An 18,111-nucleotide genomic window follows, 5' to 3' on the forward strand; every position below is an offset into this window, starting at 1 on the left:
AATCTCCCTTTGTGCTTCTCGGAAGGCATACGATGGAGGGCGCACTGCAGTTTTCAGTCGGGGGAATATTACAAATTAGCAGACTGTGCTTTAAAATACACATGTAGGGCGGGAGTCTCTGTTACAAAGAATTGTCACACTTTGTATTTATCTCCATAATGTGTTGGGACTAAATACGCAGATACATTAAAACTATTTGGAGAATGCGGGCATCGATCCCGCTACTTCTCGCATGCGAAGCGAGCGCTCTACCATTTGAGCTAATTCCCCTTGAATGGGGCCACTGATTCTCATAGGCTACATCACAGATTGATATGAATTCAGATTGTCCTATAGATTTTTTTTTATTATTGGCAATGCAAAAATGCCAAAACTTGCTTTTGTATCTCATGACAAACTTAAGGTATGCTTTAACGACTTGGCTGTCTCAAGTTAGTTTGTATTGTTAATGGAACACCTCGTTGTTGCCCAGTCATTGTATCATATGAAGTAGAGCTTGCCAGCTGGGGGCGACGGTCTGCCAATAAAAGAGAAGACTATATTTGCAAGGATCATTTCTAGAGTGAAACATGTTTTGAAGGGATTGGTCTCGGTATCCACCAGGAGGAGTGGGAGTGTTTTCTTCTCAGCACCGAGCTGACAATGAGTGTTGTTTTTGGGCACCTGCTCGCTGCTAGTGATGACACTTCAATCTTCAATCTGGGGTTGTTGAAGGAAGGGGACACATTTTGAGTGCGTATCTCATACTGGTAGAAACGCAGAAAATCTTAAACCATCAAGCCTACAATTGTTCAGTTGTTTAAATAAATAAGCAAATTTTAAATTGATCAATGCTAATGTTAAAACAATTTAAGATCACTTTAAATAGGCCTTGACTGATATAAAAATATAGTAATGTGATTTGCACTACGCAGGACTAGATGAGCTTAAATAAAGACATTACATTTGAAAATAACCTGTGCTTATCCCCACTTACAAGGAAGAGTGGCATCCGTTTCTTTATTAATGAACCAAAGATAAAGACGTTACAAATGAGAGAAGAGTGCCATCTAGTGGAGAAAGAAAAGGCACAATGGCAATAGACACGTTCTGCAGTATAGCCTATGGGAGTTCTGTTACAGGCGAATCTCTCGATCTCCTTATTGATCCAGGTCCATTTCGTTGTTCGAGGTGATCTTGGTGCAAACAGAATGAAGATCACGTGTCGTGTCATTGAGACCTCTCTATCTCACTTAAACAGACGGCTGCGTTTCTCAAGATGCTCCAGCAAGCGCTGCTGCTTGCAAATGGAGAGCATGTAAACAAACTGGACAACTAACATTATCAAGCAGTTATTTTTTTATTTTATTTTTAAATCAAGGTTTATGAATACACTGATAGTTGGGCGGTGTATTTCACTGGGTTAATAAAAAAACAAACATAATATATGAATGTAAACAATGAAATTTAAACCTGCCTCGGTTCTACTCTCGGTTTAAAACAATGCACAACCAAACCTTTGAATTGCAAAGTACAACAGAATGCATGCCAGTGGAGGCAGCGATATACATGAAATAAATGAGATACCAACAAAAGCAGATTGTTCAATAATTAAGAACGCTTATTATAACTCAAATGTAATGTTTCTTGTAATATTCGCAGTTTTGTCGAAACAATCCATATTTAATTTTTCCCGCCGAAATTAAACAGATTCGAATCGATTTTTACAAGAAAAATACAATTCATAAAACCCGATAAACATTTAAGTTTATGAAACTAAAACTAAATGCATTCCCAAATAAATACGTAAGTCTCCTTACTTTAAACATTTCCATTTTAAAATGTGCAGATAACTGAAATGAGAATTGTACTCTTTTTGCGGTATTTGGGTGGCTCTCAGAAGAGCCTTTGTGTTGTAAAGACGGAGCGGGGGCGGTCTCGGTTTACTTGGAGCTGGTGTACTTGGTGACGGCCTTGGTGCCCTCAGACACGGCGTGCTTGGCCAGCTCTCCGGGCAGCAGGAGGCGCACGGCTGTCTGGATCTCCCGGGAAGTGATGGTGGAGCGCTTGTTGTAGTGAGCCAGGCGGGACGACTCGCCGGCGATGCGCTCGAAAATGTCGTTGACGAACGAGTTCATGATGCCCATCGCCTTGGAAGAGATGCCGGTGTCGGGGTGGACCTGCTTCAGCACTTTGTACACGTAGATCGCGTAGCTCTCTTTCCTGGTCTTTCTGCGCTTCTTCCCTCCCTTAGGCTGGGTCTTGGCAACAGCCTTCTTGGAGCCTTTCTTCGGCGCGGGTGCAGCTTTCGGTTCTGGCATTATCCTTCTCTGATGATTTTTGAAATATGAATGAGTAACCAGCCCCCAGAGCCCCAGTATTTATAGAGTCTGTATGCAAATTATTACTAAACAACCCTTTAGAGTGAGAAATTTGACCTGGTAACCTAGCAACGCTCCCGGGTGACGGAGTACTTCGATGTGATTGGTTGTTTACTGGAAACGCAACAGAGGGGGTGGTAACTTTGCCGCGAGCTGAGATCTTTTTTTTTTTCTCTCTCGAGTTCAGGTTTGAATTCGGCGCCTTTTTTCTTGATCGGTTAGTTTAGGTCTTTTGTTTTTTATTTATTAAATACATGAAGAACTCGGTATACAGCAATACTGAAATCCACACCCGATGCGTCTTAAATATAGAAATATAAATAATCAAACTCACGTCACTTTTTGTGCTCATTAAACACGTTAAATGTAGAAACACACGATCAATGCTGATGCTCTTTGATTTCTTCCTCATCCCAGAGTCTCGATTGTTTCACAGCAGCTTGAATGGCGAAACTTCAACTCAAATACAGAAAAGACGACATCGTGGAGCTCAAAGCTGAATCAGGATCTGCTGCTTTTAATTTATTATACTGATTACAAAATGTACTGAAAATAAAATTAGATAAGACTTTTTTTTTTTTTTTAAAGTGTTTTATTTCTTATCTGACTTTAATTCTGCACGGAATCGGATAAAACCGAGCTCGTATTTTCTCATTATTACTGAAAATGTTCACTTTTTAAAATACAATTCCATTCAATTAATTGATTTTATTGATTTATTAACTGAAATGCTTATTTTAATGTTATTTTTTTCTGGATTTGTGTCAAGAGTTAAAAATCCAACACTTAAGTTTAAGCCTAAAATACTCTCGTTACACAGCGTGAAATAGGTCTAAATAGCCATTTTAGAACAACAAAGAAAACACTGGGGAGATAGCAGTATAAAACATTTTGAAAAATGTGGTTTTATTCTTTTGAAGATTTTAGTGGTGTACTAAAATTTAGCTTGTTTCAGAATTGAAAACTCTTTAAATGAAAAGGTGGGCGGCTCTTAAAAGAGCCTTTGTGTTCGTGTCCAGATCTTTAACCCCCGAATCCGTACAGAGTGCGACCCTGGCGCTTCAGAGCGTACACCACATCCATAGCGGTGACGGTCTTTCTCTTGGCGTGCTCAGTGTAGGTGACGGCATCCCGGATCACATTCTCCAAGAAAACCTTCAACACCCCACGGGTCTCTTCATAGATCAGCCCGGAAATTCTCTTCACTCCTCCGCGGCGAGCCAGGCGGCGGATAGCGGGCTTGGTGATGCCCTGGATGTTATCACGGAGCACTTTGCGATGCCGCTTGGCGCCTCCTTTGCCGAGTCCTTTACCACCTTTGCCTCTTCCAGACATGCTGTAGATCCGTATTATGAAAATAATACAATACTTGAAACGAGGGCTGAGGCTCTAATACATACACGCAGACCGGACCTGATTGAAAAAGAAGCCAGCAAAGAAGAGCGCGGAAACATTAGACCCGCCCACCACTGAGCCGTGTCTGTGAGCGCGTGTTAACCACCAAACTGCTGACTCGCATTCCCTGCATAGTGTTGCTGATTAACAACGCGAATGTGAATGAATTTATAGAAATGTCCTTTAACCTGATTCCAAATAAGTTTTTACACATTGTTTTCCAACATAATGGTTATGTATTTCTGCAGGCAAACACACAGTGGAAAAATAACCTTTTTTCCTCACCAGGAGGCAGAGGTGGCATTGCCTATGAAATACACTACTAATGAAATATTTAAACTACTCAGAGAATGCTGTGCTGATGCCAGGGTACTTACATTGTTGCAACAAGTGTGGGTCAGGGGTGAAGAGAAATACAATTCAACAAAGTAATTCTCCCAATCGATTACAAGGGGATGATCCGTCAGAACGTGATGCAGTGTATTAACCGCACCGCACATAAAGGTGATTAAATGTCCAGTTTTACAAACTTCACGCTTCAAACTTAAGTTGTGTTTGCCTAGCTTTCTCGTTTGTGAAACCAATCATACAGTTACTTTAAATAATACAATTGTCATCTTATATTAAAAAAAATCTAGCGAAGTACAGAGCGAGCAGTTTGGTTTCGCTGGAGGATAGTGCAGTTTTGGTCACCTCAATTAAAAATGCAGTAATGGTCCTGGTTAAAGAATACGTTATATTGTAAACACAACCCTTCTGTTTTGATACCTCCGGTTGTTTGTGTACATTTGTTCCAATTTCATTATCAAATTGTATATTTTGTGCTGCGTGAAAACACAAGACAGGACGTTTTCATAATGAATCTGTTGCCTGCGGGTCAGTTGAGTCTACACGGTTCTCATCGTGTGGATAAGTTTCGCTCTCCGCCTTTCTGCTCGCATTCTGTGACTCGCAGAACAGTTCAGCATTACGTGTGAGTTTTCTCCGTGTTGAAATATTAGAAATGGCAGAAACTGCTCCAGCACCAGCCACTCCTGCTCCGGCTAAAGCTCCCAAGAAGAAAAGCGCAGCAAAGCCCAAGAAATCGGGTCCCAGCGTGTCGGAGCTCATCGTCAAGGCTGAGTCTGCCTCCAAGGAGCGCAGCGGGCTGTCCGTGGCGGCGCTCAAGAAGATCCTGCAGGCCGGCGGCTACGATGTGGAGAAGAACAACTCCCTCGTCAATAGAGCCCTCAAGAGCCTGGTGACCAAGGAGACCCTGCTACAGACCAAGGGCACCGGCGCCTCGGGCTCCTTCAAGCTCAACAAAAAAGCAGCTGAAGCCAAGGAGAAGGCGGCCAAGAAGAAGGCAGCTCCAAAGAAACCAGCGGCAAAGAAAGCGGTTGTCAAGAAAACAACGAAAAAGGTTTCGGCAAAGAAAGCAGCGACACCCAAGAAGACTCCTACGAAAGCGAAGAAACCGAAAGCTGTAAAGAAGGCGCCCAAGAGCCCGAAGAAAGCGGCTGCCAAGCCTAAAAAGGTCGTGAAGAAGAGCCCGAAGAAAGCGAAGGCAGCGCCCAAACCTAAAAAGGTGACCAAGGCAGCTAAACCCGCAGCGAAGAAGGCGCCTCCTAAAAAGAAGTGATCAGTTAAAGCGACCATGCGACAGTGAACCCAAAGGCTCTTTTCAGAGCCAAAACATCTTTCTAAAAGAGCAGATTGTCCTTGTAAACACAGGGCGATGTGTGGAATGTGCTGCCGTGGAACGTGTTCCGCTTTCTCGGTGGAACAGCCCGGTCTCCTCGGCGAGCAGTCCAAGACGGTGAAACATGGCGCCGCCCCGCAGGTACAGCTGTGGACAAAGGTGTTGCATTATCTCGAATTCTATGATTGAAACACCTTTAAAATAATTAATAACCTCATTTAGATCTTTTATTTGACATGTAATCAAATAAACTACGAAATGATGTCGTAAAAGTCTATCAAAAGCCATAATGCAGTTGTACAGTATTTCGTGTTAGATTTGGAAACGTCACATTGTTCAATACTTTTATTTTTATTATTATTTCTTAGCAGACGCCCTTAACCAGGGCGACTTACAATTAAAATCTATCACATTGTACACATTATACATTAGATCAATGACAGCTGTATCTGCAATAAACAGACTCGATTTACGATGGTCTGTACTGTACAGCGAGATTGTTTTTATGTATTTGACTCAATTTTATTAATGTTGCTATTTTACATATGATATAAATACTGGTTTGAACTTGTCGACTGAAAAAACATCACCAAGCACAAACCCCATCATCCCCACATCGCTGTCAGCCAAGATGCTAGAACAGAAACAGAACAAACTGATTCTGAGAAAAGACTCGAAGCTGTTCCTGTTACACACCGAACAAGCTGAGCGAGTCCGAGCCGGTTCACCTCCCGAAATTCCGCCGATAATAAACGAGGCATTTTTTTATATCTGATATCAGATTTTTATTTTGGCCTAAAATGTAGCCTCTCTTTCCATCTATAGATTTGATGGTTTAAAAGAAACACAACGTTGGGAAGGAAAAGCGAAAAGCGCTCATAATATAATGTTAACATGTTCCAATTGCGAAACTTACACATATAACACTTACCGTGTAAACTACAGCTGTTTATTTAAAATTGGAATATAACACTTTCAGAGAAGTGGGTGGCTCTTAGAAGAGCCTTTGAGTTTCGCTGTATTTTAAGGGTTTTGCAGTTTAAGCGCGTTCTCCTCGGATTCGGCGGGCCAGCTGGATGTCTTTGGGCATGATGGTGACTCTCTTGGCGTGAATGGCACACAGGTTGGTGTCCTCAAAGAGCCCGACCAGGTAAGCCTCGCTAGCCTCCTGCAGCGCCATCACAGCGGAGCTCTGGAAGCGCAGGTCGGTCTTGAAATCCTGAGCGATTTCTCGGACGAGCCGCTGGAAGGGCAGTTTGCGGATCAACAACTCGGTGGATTTCTGATAGCGGCGGATTTCCCTCAGAGCCACAGTGCCAGGTCTGTAACGGTGAGGTTTCTTCACGCCGCCGGTAGCAGGGGCGCTCTTTCGAGCAGCCTTGGTAGCAAGCTGTTTCCTGGGCGCCTTTCCACCGGTGGACTTACGCGCAGTCTGCTTAGTTCTTGCCATTTTCAAACTCTACTACACAGTATTAAAAAAAACTGTAAATGGAACAAGCAGCCGATACCAGAGACTATATAGGAACTGAGCTACTCTGATAGGCTATGAGATCTGAAGGGCGGGTCTCTGTTCCTCATTGGCTATATTCCAGACTCTCAATGATTGATTGGAACATTTGAATTCTGCGCGCGCGCATTCTGTTAAGCAGTTATTGTTTCGGAGCTGTTGGCGCCTTTTTTTAAATAAATACAGTATAGTCAGTCATTCAGGACAACATTGCTTATCCCCAGTATAAGAAATGCATTCCATTCAGATTAAGCAGTCTGGGTTCAAAATTGTAACGGAGAAACGCTCAACAATAGGCAAGCAATAGTTATTTATGGCGAGAGAAAATACATAAACCAAGCATGTACCCTTAACACTAAAGAAAATAGACCAATTCAAAAACTATAATCAGACTGAAAACAAACAAACAAAAAACAAAACACGGAAAATACATATCCCCGCAATAAAACACAAACGCGGGAGGGGGTGGATTTCCAACTGGAAGCATGTTTCAAGGTAGCTCGATCGAAAACAAAGTAAAGCAGTCAATTGATATTGTATCAGATTGTCTCTTTGTAAAGAACGTGGCATTAATGTGGGAACGTGATCTACACGCGCTGAGGCGAGGCGTGGGTTTGAACAGACATGGCAGCGCTGCACTGCCGCACACAAATACAAACTAACTATTTATTGCTTCAATTCTCACCAGTCGGTATTTTTCAGACAATAAAAATAAACCGATTCGATGCGCTTTTATAGAAAAGTGGGCGGCTCTTAAAAGAGCCTTTGGGGGTTTATAAGATGTAAAAGCGGCGTCCGAGTGATTTATTTCTTGGCTGGCTTCTCGGTTTTCTTGGGCAGCAGCACGGCCTGGATGTTGGGCAGCACTCCGCCCTGGGCGATGGTGACGCCTCCCATCAGCTTGTTGAGTTCCTCGTCGTTGCGGACAGCGAGCTGCAGGTGACGCGGGATGATTCTGGTTTTCTTGTTGTCCCGGGCGGCGTTCCCGGCCAGCTCCAGGATTTCAGCAGTCAGGTACTCGAGCACAGCGGCCAGATAGACCGGGGCTCCAGCGCCCACACGCTGGGCATAGTTTCCCTTCCGCAGTAGCCTGTGAACACGACCGACTGGGAACTGCAGTCCTGCCCTGGAGGAGCGAGTCTTTGCTTTAGCACGGGCTTTACCGCCAGTCTTTCCTCTTCCAGACATCTTCACTGTAGTTCAGAATATCACAACAATAAATGCGCGGCCGCTCTCCTGCTATTATACACACCGGCTCATTCGTGATTGGACAGAACGGTGCAATACTAGTTAGAATGTTAAAAGACGTCATAGTGGATGAGGGCGTGCAGAATCTTACTGCATGCCTCTGATTGGTGGTATCATTCCCTGCCCGCTGTTTCTGGTTTGGCGCTGTTCTGCTGCGGTTTGTCTTGTTTCCTCTTGGCGCGCATTTTTAAATTGGAAGACAGCTGTAACAAAATGTAACCGTTTAGAAGTGTTTAAAACCACACAGCCCTACAGTCGTGTTCGAGTTGTTATAATTCCTAGGTTTTAGTTTACAGTTTAGAGTTCTGGGCACTTCAGTTAACTAGAAAGTCGATATTGTTGACTGTCCAGTTTGTTTACATTGTGTAAAGGTAGTTATATCTGCAATGATACCAATTTAAATGATATGTTCCAATAATTTATTTACATTATAAAACAGTTTGATTAAAACATTCCCCCCCAAAGTACGAAATATCGCTGAAGATTTTTAGACCACCGTGCCTGTTTTAACTCGAGTATCCTCGGGATGAGGTTCAGTAACACAGGCTCAGATTTTTGCCCACATGAAAACATTCATAGACATCCTATCTATGGTTTCATTGAGAATATACAATGGCACGGAATAATACAAAATTAATATTTACACGTTGTCTGCAGGATTGGAACCTGCGCGGTGAGACTCCAATGGATTCCCAGTCCATCGTCTAACCCACTCGGCCTCGACCCCCGCTGTATAATCCCGCGCATCTGAGCAGCGCATTCCCCCGGTGACAGGCAGCCTCCTGTTAGGAGAGCTGGAAGGGGTTTCCAGTGAACACACCGCTAGTTCTGCGGTATCAGCAGTTTGTTAATATTAAAGTGAAGCAGCGGTGTTTTTGCTTAAGACTGTTCAAGTTTAGAACAATACCTCTTTCCCTAGTTTACATCAACATACTACCTTAATTAAATTAGCTCGTTAATACATTATCCGTACTTTATTAATGCAGACTTTCTTAAAACAAAATAACTCCCAAAACGCATATTAAACATACACACATCATTGGAATTCAGAGTTTACGCAGATACATATATAAACAACATACATAAATATATAACTAACACCCGAACCCAAAGAGCATCTCCTGAGGTTGTAGAAAGTGAATGATTAGTAAACGGATTTAAACTCGTGCTTGATATTGTGAGTGGCTCTGAAAAGAGCCTTTGTGTTCAAATGCAGCCGATGAATATCCTTAACCTCCGAATCCGTACAGAGTGCGACCCTGGCGCTTCAGAGCGTACACCACATCCATAGCGGTGACGGTCTTTCTCTTGGCGTGCTCAGTGTAGGTGACGGCATCCCGGATCACATTCTCCAGGAAAACCTTCAACACCCCGCGGGTCTCTTCATAGATCAACCCGGAGATTCGCTTCACTCCTCCGCGGCGAGCCAGGCGGCGGATAGCGGGCTTGGTGATGCCCTGGATGTTATCACGGAGCACTTTGCGATGCCGCTTGGCGCCTCCTTTGCCGAGTCCTTTACCACCTTTGCCTCTTCCAGACATGCTGTAGATCCGTATTATGAAAATAATACAATACTTGAAACGAGGGCTGAGGCTCTAATACATACACGCAGACCGGACCTGATTGAAAAAGAAGCCAGCAAAGAAGAGCGCGGAAACATTAGACCCGCCCACCACTGAGCCGTGTCTGTGAGCGCGTGTTAACCACCAAACTGCTGACTCGCATTCCCTGCACAGTGTTGCTGACTAAAGAACATTTCAATAAATGCATCTACATTTGCGTTGTTAACCTAATTCCAAATAAGTTGTTTCACATTTTTTTCTTAGATAATGGTTATGCATTTCCCTGCGTATTGCAGTTGTACTTCTGCATTTCTGCAGAGGCAAACACATGTTTACACACACACACTCATGGGTTTCTTTTACACCCGTGTTGTTGGAGTCGATGCGCTGTAAGTATTATTTATTTATTTATTTATTTATTTATTTATTTATTTATTTATTTATTTCTTAGCAGACGCCCTTATCCAGGGCGACTTACAGTCATAAACAAAATACAGTCACTCTAATAAGCACATGTACTGCCCTAAGTCACGAGTAAATCCTTTACCAGCTTTGGAAAAACGAAACTGTGCGTTCACATCTGTCCATGCAGAATGTTTATGCTGTTCTATGTTGTTAAAGTAAATAAATGCTGTTGTATACAAGAGTATACAAACAACACGAAACTACAATCACGTGAAACACTTGCAGAAATTCAATGATAAGCAATGTGATGACGTGCAGTTGCGTATCATGACCACAAGGTGTCAGTAATAGATTTTACAGTAACCCCGCGAACACAATGATGTTTCAGAACGTTATGAGAATGTTATTCGAAAGTCAGGATAACATTAAGTCATGTTTGGGCCATCTGCGGTCCACATAATTCATGTTTTTATTTTAAGTGTGGGAGCCCTCACTCCCTAAGTTGTATTTTATTCTATTATGTATTGATGTATTCATGTATTTGTTTTATCTCATCTTATGTTAACCCCCTATGTACTGGACCACATTTTGCATGCATTATTGTGTGTATTTTGTTTGTTATCATTAAAACCTAATAAAAATGTGATAAAAAAATAAATAACTATCTATTTTTTTTACAGACGAAGAAGGCAGTGTATCAATTAAATATGTTAATATGCAACACGAAGAAGGCATTGTGATCCACAATAAACCAGCTTCATTGAAATATAGTCCATTTGGGTTACACTTGGACAAACATGTGCCTGGAAGTCACCCTGCCATGACGATTCCTAAAATCGGAGGTTTTATAGAAATGGAAGCTGAATCTACCAAGGTAGAATTCCGTGAGATTCAATTAGAAGCCAAGGGCAGCAGTGCAGCAGCACGTGCTGAAGTCAGTGCTTTGGGAGCTTCTGCAATGGTCCGAGGCGAGCTGGCAAGTGCCTCTGCATCAATAGGCCCTGTAGGTGTGAAGGTTCGGCTGGGAATTGACACAGGGGCTTCTATAGGAGTGGAGGGAATTGAGGCAAAGGTCTTGGGAACTGGGTTCTCGATTGGTCCAAAAACGAGCATAAGTGTGCTTGGAAGTGAAGCGTCTTGCTCAGCCATGTAACCAGTAGAAATGAAAAGCACCCTCATTATGACAGTGAACCTTTAGACAGGTGTCCTCCTTGCACTGACTGGTGTTAGTCAGTGTGTGATTGTTTGTTGCCAGAATGGATTATTAGTTTAGTTTAGTTATCTACAAGCTTCTATTTGTTTTTCAATATATCTTTATGTTGGAGTGAAACATTGACAATGGCAGTGCTGAATAAATAAGCACTTCATACAAATTGTTATTTGCCTGGCTTCTATTATCTTGCTGTATACATTTGAAAGTATTTAACTACAAAATATAGAAAAAAGCATATACTGAATATATTTTATACTATTAACACTGATATTTTTTTTCTCTGAGTTTGTATGGTGTAGCACTTTTTTCTATATCATAGCAAACTGTATTACAAGTATATACTGTATACAGTATATATTGTATTTGAGTTTATTTTTATTGTATAGTCTATTTTACTGTATATTTATGATGCAGGTATTCCCTCTCAGGGTAATTTATCCTGGAGTGTGGTCGCTTTAATACTGAAGTTCCTGACAGGTGGATTCTGTCCATTACCATTCTCAACAGAATACCCTGGACAGCCATGTTGACACCCCACTGTCCAGCTCCATTTCGGCACTCGTGGGACGTGCTGCAGCTTTCCTGCAGCTCCCATGGACGCCAGCATCAGAACCACGCTGGTCCGTTTTCCGGACGCAGGCACTGGCTCCCCGCCCCCAGAGGTTCCCGGCCTTCCCAGATTTTTTGGAGTCGGTACGCTCCTCCTGGGACCACCCGGCCTCGGGACTCAGTGTGCTGAAGCAGGCCACATTGCTCGCCTCCTGGTAGACTCCACCATTGTAGCCCTGGTTAAGACCCCGCCGGTGGGCGGTCTTATTAAAGACCCGGCGTGCCCAAACCCCCAATGCAGGGTGACGGAGACACATTTGAAGCAGCCTACGCAGCAGAAGCGCAGGCAACTCGCTTGGCTAATACAGCTAGTGTGCTGACCACGTATTTAGATGGTGTATTGCGTGAAGCCCCACTCCCCGGGCCTGTGGCCCCGGAGCTGCGCCTCCTGTCCAGCACACTGCTGCAAGTCTCTGGTCTCCAAGGGCAAGCCCTTGGCTGGAGCCTAGCTTAGTGGTGGCTCGTAGACAGCTATGGCTTTCTCAAGCCAGGGTCCCTTATGCGGATAAGGCTGCGCTGCTTGAAGCGCCCATATCCCCAGGTCATACGTTTGGGCGAGCAGTGGAGGAGATTTTGCAAAGATCCCACCAGGAACGCGAGGCATCCAGTCAGGTGGCCGCATTGCTCCCTCCCTGTGGCTCTGCATGGGGTAGGTCGAGCCACTGATGAGCTCCACAGACTCGGACTGTCACACGAACTGTCCCAGTCTCCACAGCTCCACTGGGTGATCTAAGGCATCGCCCTCAGGGCACACCAGCAGGTAACCAAGCCCGACCGGCAGGCAGAGGGAACGCAGGTCGTGGTCAGTCCACAAACCAGCGTCATAGAAGGTTTAGGCCAGCGCCCTAAATACTCACTCAAAATTGCCAAGCCGCGTGGGGCAAATTCTATTTCCTCTCGGCCATGAAGGTCCTTGTCCTTCCCAAACCCAACGTGACACCCTACCCGTGACACATACATGTAAACTACACCATGGTGAGCAGCTCCTTCCTCCAGACACAGACCACACTGGAGTGTTTAGATGACTGGGTGTGAGGAGCCTTGTGTTAACAATGGAAGAACTGGGCTGACTGGGGAGCTCACTGCTGCTGCCTATTTCAATTGTTTTATTACTGTGTTACAGTATGGGGCAGCAGTAGTGCTCTGGCTCCCTCTTGTGGTCAGTGTGAGTGATGGCCATGTGTACAGCTTGGCAGGGCACTGATGCCTGTTTCCAGAGAGGGATTCAATCAAACACTAAGTTCACAGTTTAATAGAAGAGTGGATTAGTTCTATTTGTATATGTGTTCTAAGCGCTGCACTTCTGTTTCAATAAGTGTCACAGACAGTTCTATGAGATCAGAGCTGTGAACACAGGTGGGACTTGATAGGGTTGGGTGACTCACAGTACAGTTAGATTATCCTTCCTGTAGTTTTATGTTTAGCCTTTCAGTGCTTTCCTGCTCTCTAGGAGGGGCATTAGAAATCTGCCTGTTCAGAATGAACTGGCCCATAAGTGTTGAGACATGTGTGCCAGGGAGCTGCTGCACACATAAGGAATGAAGGAGACCAGGTGGGTAACAAGGATGACACAGGAGGCAAGACAATGAAGAATAAACTGACTTTAATAACGCTGATGTGCTGATCCTGAATAAAAAATAAAAATTCATTCAGGGACTTCTGAGTTCCTCATTTAAAAATGTGTCTGAAATTGAGATAACATCATTTTTATTATTATAAGTTATAATCCAAGTTAGAAAAAGAAGACTAAAGCACCCAATCTTCCATCTATTTGAGGTGCACACCATGTTAATATATGGGGCATTCAATACCAACTCAACCAGTGCAGATTTTACTAGAAAAAATCACCTGGGGTTTTTCTGACATGCTGAGTGCAGAAACTATGGTTGTTATTTTTTTTTTAATTTCTCCTTCGACCTATGACCTTGCAAGGGTCAACAAAAAATGAGAAATTATGTTGTAATCAAACTGCCATGTTTCTTCAATTTTGCATTGTCCGGAGTTAGACCTAGAGAAACAAGTGGCAGGGTTTGCTTCCAGTGGCACTAGCTTGGAGCTGAGGAGTTATCAACTTGCTTATGGGACTTGGAGTTTTTTGTTATCATGACATATTTGAGTGAATACTGCTCAGTTCTCCCGAGTAATCCAGGCTGATTCAAATTCAGGATGCTCTCTAATTAAGTATGACCCAATTTTTGGGTGGTTTTGCCTGTGGGCTTCTCGGCTTGGATTGTAAGTCAAGGTGTTTCTTCACCTCTTTAAATGCTGGTGATGCCCATCGCCTGGGCCTAACTACTGTTCTCAGCTGTTGACAGGACTTGGAGACGACGTTGTAGTTTCTGGAGAAATTAGCAATAAACAAATTTCATTTTGACATTTTCTTTTACAAAGCATTTCAACTATTGAATGACACCTCTCCATGCGTCTGACATTTTCATATTGCTTAATCCTGTCCAATACAATGTGGAATTTTTGAAGTAGTGTCCGATACATTCAGCAAAACTTTTAAGGTTCCAAGTCAGGTCTACATCAACAATTATACAATTCTTAAGACAATTTGTTAATTCGTAATATTTTACCTCATGGTTTGACTTTTATCTTTCAAAATTTGAGTTAAGAAAAAGTTAACAATAACAAAGACCATTTCAATGTGTTAAAATATTTGTCCTTAATTGCAACCGTATAGTAAAACCACTTACATTTCTTATTGACTTTCTTCTTCTCTCCTCAAGATGCCGTCTGTTCCAAATGTTGGATTTGTTGCTTTTTCTTTTTAAGGAACACCAGTAAGTTTTCATGGCAGCTAGAAAATAGAAAAGCATATTTAAATATGCATGTACCATTTTACTGTACATATATAGGCTGATATACTGATAATACATTGAATCTCAATGTCTTTGAAATCACGTAATTCCACAACAATATCTATTTATCAAACTGAAAAATTATGTAATTTTTTATGTTTTAACAAACTCGAACACACACATGGGAAAAGGGCAGGATGGATTGAGTTCATATCATTTACTTATTTTAATGTTTCATGTTAAATGTTAAAATAAAATGTAATTTTTTTTCTAGTTGGAGCAAGTGTGAGAATATTATTCGAAATATGTGGGGAAATAGCGCCCCCTTTCAAGCTGTAGGTAGAAAAGCTTACAGCACCTGGTATTCCCAGGCGGTCTCCCATCCAAGTACTAACCAGGCCCGACCTTGCTTAGCTTCCGAGATCAGACGAGATCGGGCGTTCTCAAGGTGGTATGGCCGTAAGCGGAAAGCGGTGGTGGTTTAGTATGTTTCATAGTAACTAATACCGGAATACTGCTACACGAGGAAAAAAAGCATTGCTTAAAATGAATGAATGAATTCATAAATATCGACATAAATGTATTTATTCCCATACGTATTTATTTATTCATTCCAATATTTACATATTACTTTATTTATTTCGATAATTGCAGGTGGTCGGACAAACTTCAAACAAGATTTTCGTCTGTATTGTTCTTTCAGTAGCCTAAATACCAAATTTAAACGACACCAAAACTGACCACGGGGTAAGAACAAATAAAAAATAAGAAACGCATATGCACGGCCATAAAACGACACACACACACACACACACACACACACACACACACACACACACACACACACACACACACACACACACACACACACACACACACACACACACACACACACAACCTGAAAAGCAAACATTATACTGAAGGGAAAACAAACACTAAAGAAGCAGAAATGAAATCCACACACCGTTATTAAAACAGCCGATCTCAGTTGTATTGTGTAATGAATGATAAAGGGCTAGATGTGTCATTGGACTCCGCTGACGAGGGGCAGCAGTAGGTTTAGTGGTTATTTGTTTATGCTCGACAGATGATTCGGTCAGGATGGACACAGACCTGCACTTGCTCAAGGCAGACATATTTTAAACTCAAGTCTCATTCTGTATCACCAACACTACATTGCCATGAAAAACTTGAATAAACCATCTTTGGAAACACTGGTATTAAAATATTGTATATGTACGAATCTTGCAAAATTAAAAAAAAATATATATATATATATATATCGGTAGTTTGATACAGCCTCTGTTCTTCTATACAATATTTTATATAATTCTATGCATTTCAGTGGGTAGTTCTAACCGCAAAGTCAGACACACCTAAATTTTTCCCAGTCTTTCCCCACCAGCGTTTTGTCACATAATCTGGCCAATCAAATGTTCCATTAAACATTTTAGACTCGCAAGTAACCAATCAGAAGCAAAGCATTCGTTCTGCCCCCAGAACAAGCTTGGTTTCCAAAAACTCAACTGAACCGGACGCATCATTTTAAAGCGCAAGATTTGCGGCGGGTTTGAGTTTTGAAGATTAGTAGCGGGTGAGTTGTTAACAATTTCATAAAATCCTGGATTTATATTGGTCAGTGATATAAGAACAAGCAATTAAAGTAATTGTGTGCTTTCGTAATATTACTAACCTGCAACTAAGCAAATGTAACAGTCTGGTGATTCAATGAATTGTAGCGCTTACTCGGTGGGAACCTTTGTTACAGGGAGATGGGGTCTGGTAGGAAGATGTTGGAGAGCGGGATTCTGGGAAGAGCGGAGTTCGTTGTACCGGATGTGTGATTTTCAATAAAGTGTGTTCATTTAGAAGTAATACACAGTGTGAGTCTAATCGTTTGTGGAAACCCCATAATTTATAACACTGCTTGTACGAGAGCAGCCTGTTTCCTGTTTGTGTGTGAATACATCATGTAGTCAAATGTTTCCGCATTTTCTGAAACATTATCACGTTAGTATAAACTACACATTGACAATGTAATCCATGTTTAATATATATATGTGTGTGTGTGTGTGTGTGTGTGTGTGTGTGTGTGTGTGTGTGTGTGTGTGTGTTGTGTGTGTGTGTGTGTGTCAATGGTTAACACGATTTCTGCTTCAGGGTTAAACCGAAAAATCGCCGAATTTGCAGGAGTGTTTTTGAATAGACGCACGCGCAATCAGTAATTTAAATTAAACATCTTCATGTTTTGTGGCGATTTAAAAGTGAAATCCACCTTAAGAGTCAGATCAGAATAATTCTGGTATTTTTAAGTTTCTGGTGTCTGAAAGTGAAATACAAATCCACTGCACTCGGGCGAGCGCTTTTACTGGGTGTGCCTGTCAGGAGCCCCTACTTAAACCTCTTTGACAGGATTTATAATCTTTCTTTTTTTTACTTTTGGCAGCTACCGAGCAGAACCCCATTTGATACTGTGGACAGTTTAAAGATGGAATCAGTCCCGATTAAAGAGGAGCCCCCTAAACTTGAACTGGTCCCCATTAGACTGGAGTTCACTGGACTGGCTGCCCTCCCCATTAAACAGGAGCTCTGTGAGACGCCATGTGACAGCATCAAGCCAGTGGTGTTTGGAATTAAAGCTGAGCACAACGAACTGGAGATCTCCCAGACAGAAGAACCAGTTCCTATGAAAGAAGAGGTGCTGGAAATGGTGCGTATTAAACTGGAGCCCCTGAAAGAGGAGGTACTCTTGAAACCAGGGAAGGAAGAATCCGAAGACTTGAAAGCAGCCCCCACTGAGCTGGGTCCGGTACACCTGCGGGAGTGTAGCGTGGTGCTGGAGAGAATCTATGCGAGAAAGCAAGGCTCTGGAGAGGAAGGCTCTCCCAACAGCACGCAAGGAGGTGGACAGGACGACGAGAGCTCACATTCAGAGTGCAGTCCAGCAGGTGAGTGAGTGACTAGCTGTGACATTGTCATTCTACACTGAGTGATGGCCACAGTGTGACTGAGAGGCTGAGAACAGATAGCAGGGCTCCACATTAGCATCCAGGTTCATTTCACATACTTGTCTACACTGAAGCAAATCACTGTGTCTGTGGCGGCACTGATGCGGAATCACTTTCAGTGTCAATGGGAAATGCTGGGAAATGCAGCGACACTCTCAAGGTGGTTCAGTGGAGGCACAGTGCCGGTGTGAAGCAGATTTTTCTCAGTGTGAACAGACACCACATTTTATATAGGACAGTATGTAACACCCTATAATGTGTGTAATAGATGTTACTGGTACAGTCCTAAAACTCCCCTTATTTTTTCGTGTTCTGAAAT

At 42.7% G+C, this 18,111-nt stretch overlaps 2 protein-coding genes and 2 non-coding genes across 4 annotated transcripts; 2 read left to right on the forward strand and 2 right to left on the reverse strand.

The window, feature by feature from the left end:
- The first annotated feature begins 532 nt into the window (after positions 1-532).
- LOC131703502 (small nucleolar RNA U3) lies at positions 533-737 on the forward strand. The gene has a single exon (XR_009309944.1). It is a non-coding gene; the product is annotated as a small nucleolar RNA U3 (small nucleolar RNA).
- Positions 738-3,373: 2,636 nt separating this feature from the next.
- LOC131703089 (uncharacterized) lies at positions 3,374-9,794 on the reverse strand. The gene is made up of 6 exons (XM_059005954.1): positions 9,440-9,794; positions 8,901-8,909; positions 7,806-7,833; positions 6,482-6,895; positions 4,785-4,943; positions 3,374-3,749 (listed from the first exon to the last, which is right to left on the reverse strand). Exons 1-6 carry the CDS (start codon positions 9,730-9,732, stop codon positions 3,384-3,386), a joined length of 1,269 nt encoding a protein of 422 aa, XP_058861937.1. The 5' UTR covers positions 9,733-9,794; the 3' UTR covers positions 3,374-3,383.
- Positions 4,687-5,430, forward strand: LOC131702995 (histone H1-like). Its single transcript, XM_059005871.1, has one exon. It carries the CDS (start codon positions 4,759-4,761, stop codon positions 5,374-5,376), a length of 618 nt encoding a protein of 205 aa, XP_058861854.1. The 5' UTR covers positions 4,687-4,758; the 3' UTR covers positions 5,377-5,430.
- A 5,336-nt stretch (positions 9,795-15,130) lies between the features above and the next one.
- Positions 15,131-15,249, reverse strand: LOC131703341 (5S ribosomal RNA). The gene has a single exon (XR_009309807.1). It is a non-coding gene; the product is annotated as a 5S ribosomal RNA (ribosomal RNA).
- Positions 15,250-18,111: the final 2,862 nt, after the last annotated feature.

This window comes from Acipenser ruthenus, chromosome 32, assembly GCF_902713425.1.
Source record: "Acipenser ruthenus chromosome 32, fAciRut3.2 maternal haplotype, whole genome shotgun sequence".
In the NCBI taxonomy this organism is placed as follows: domain Eukaryota; kingdom Metazoa; phylum Chordata; class Actinopteri; order Acipenseriformes; family Acipenseridae; genus Acipenser; species Acipenser ruthenus.

Bases quoted from the DNA above. Each gene is read 5' to 3' on its own strand.
- LOC131702995 (XM_059005871.1), top strand. From the start codon at position 4,759: ATGGCAGAAACTGCTCCAGCACCAGCCACTCCTGCTCCGGCTAAAGCT.
- LOC131703089 (XM_059005954.1), bottom strand. From the start codon at position 9,732: ATGTCTGGAAGAGGCAAAGGTGGTAAAGGACTCGGCAAAGGAGGCGCC. The intron at 6,896-7,805 runs GCCCAACATCCA...ACTGTGTAGTAG, and splicing joins ATCGCCCAGGGCGGAGTGCT to AGTTTGAAAATGGCAAGAAC. The intron at 4,944-6,481 runs GCTTAAACTGCA...TCCACATCGTAG, and splicing joins GCCGAATCCGAGGAGAACGC to CCGCCGGCCTGCAGGATCTT.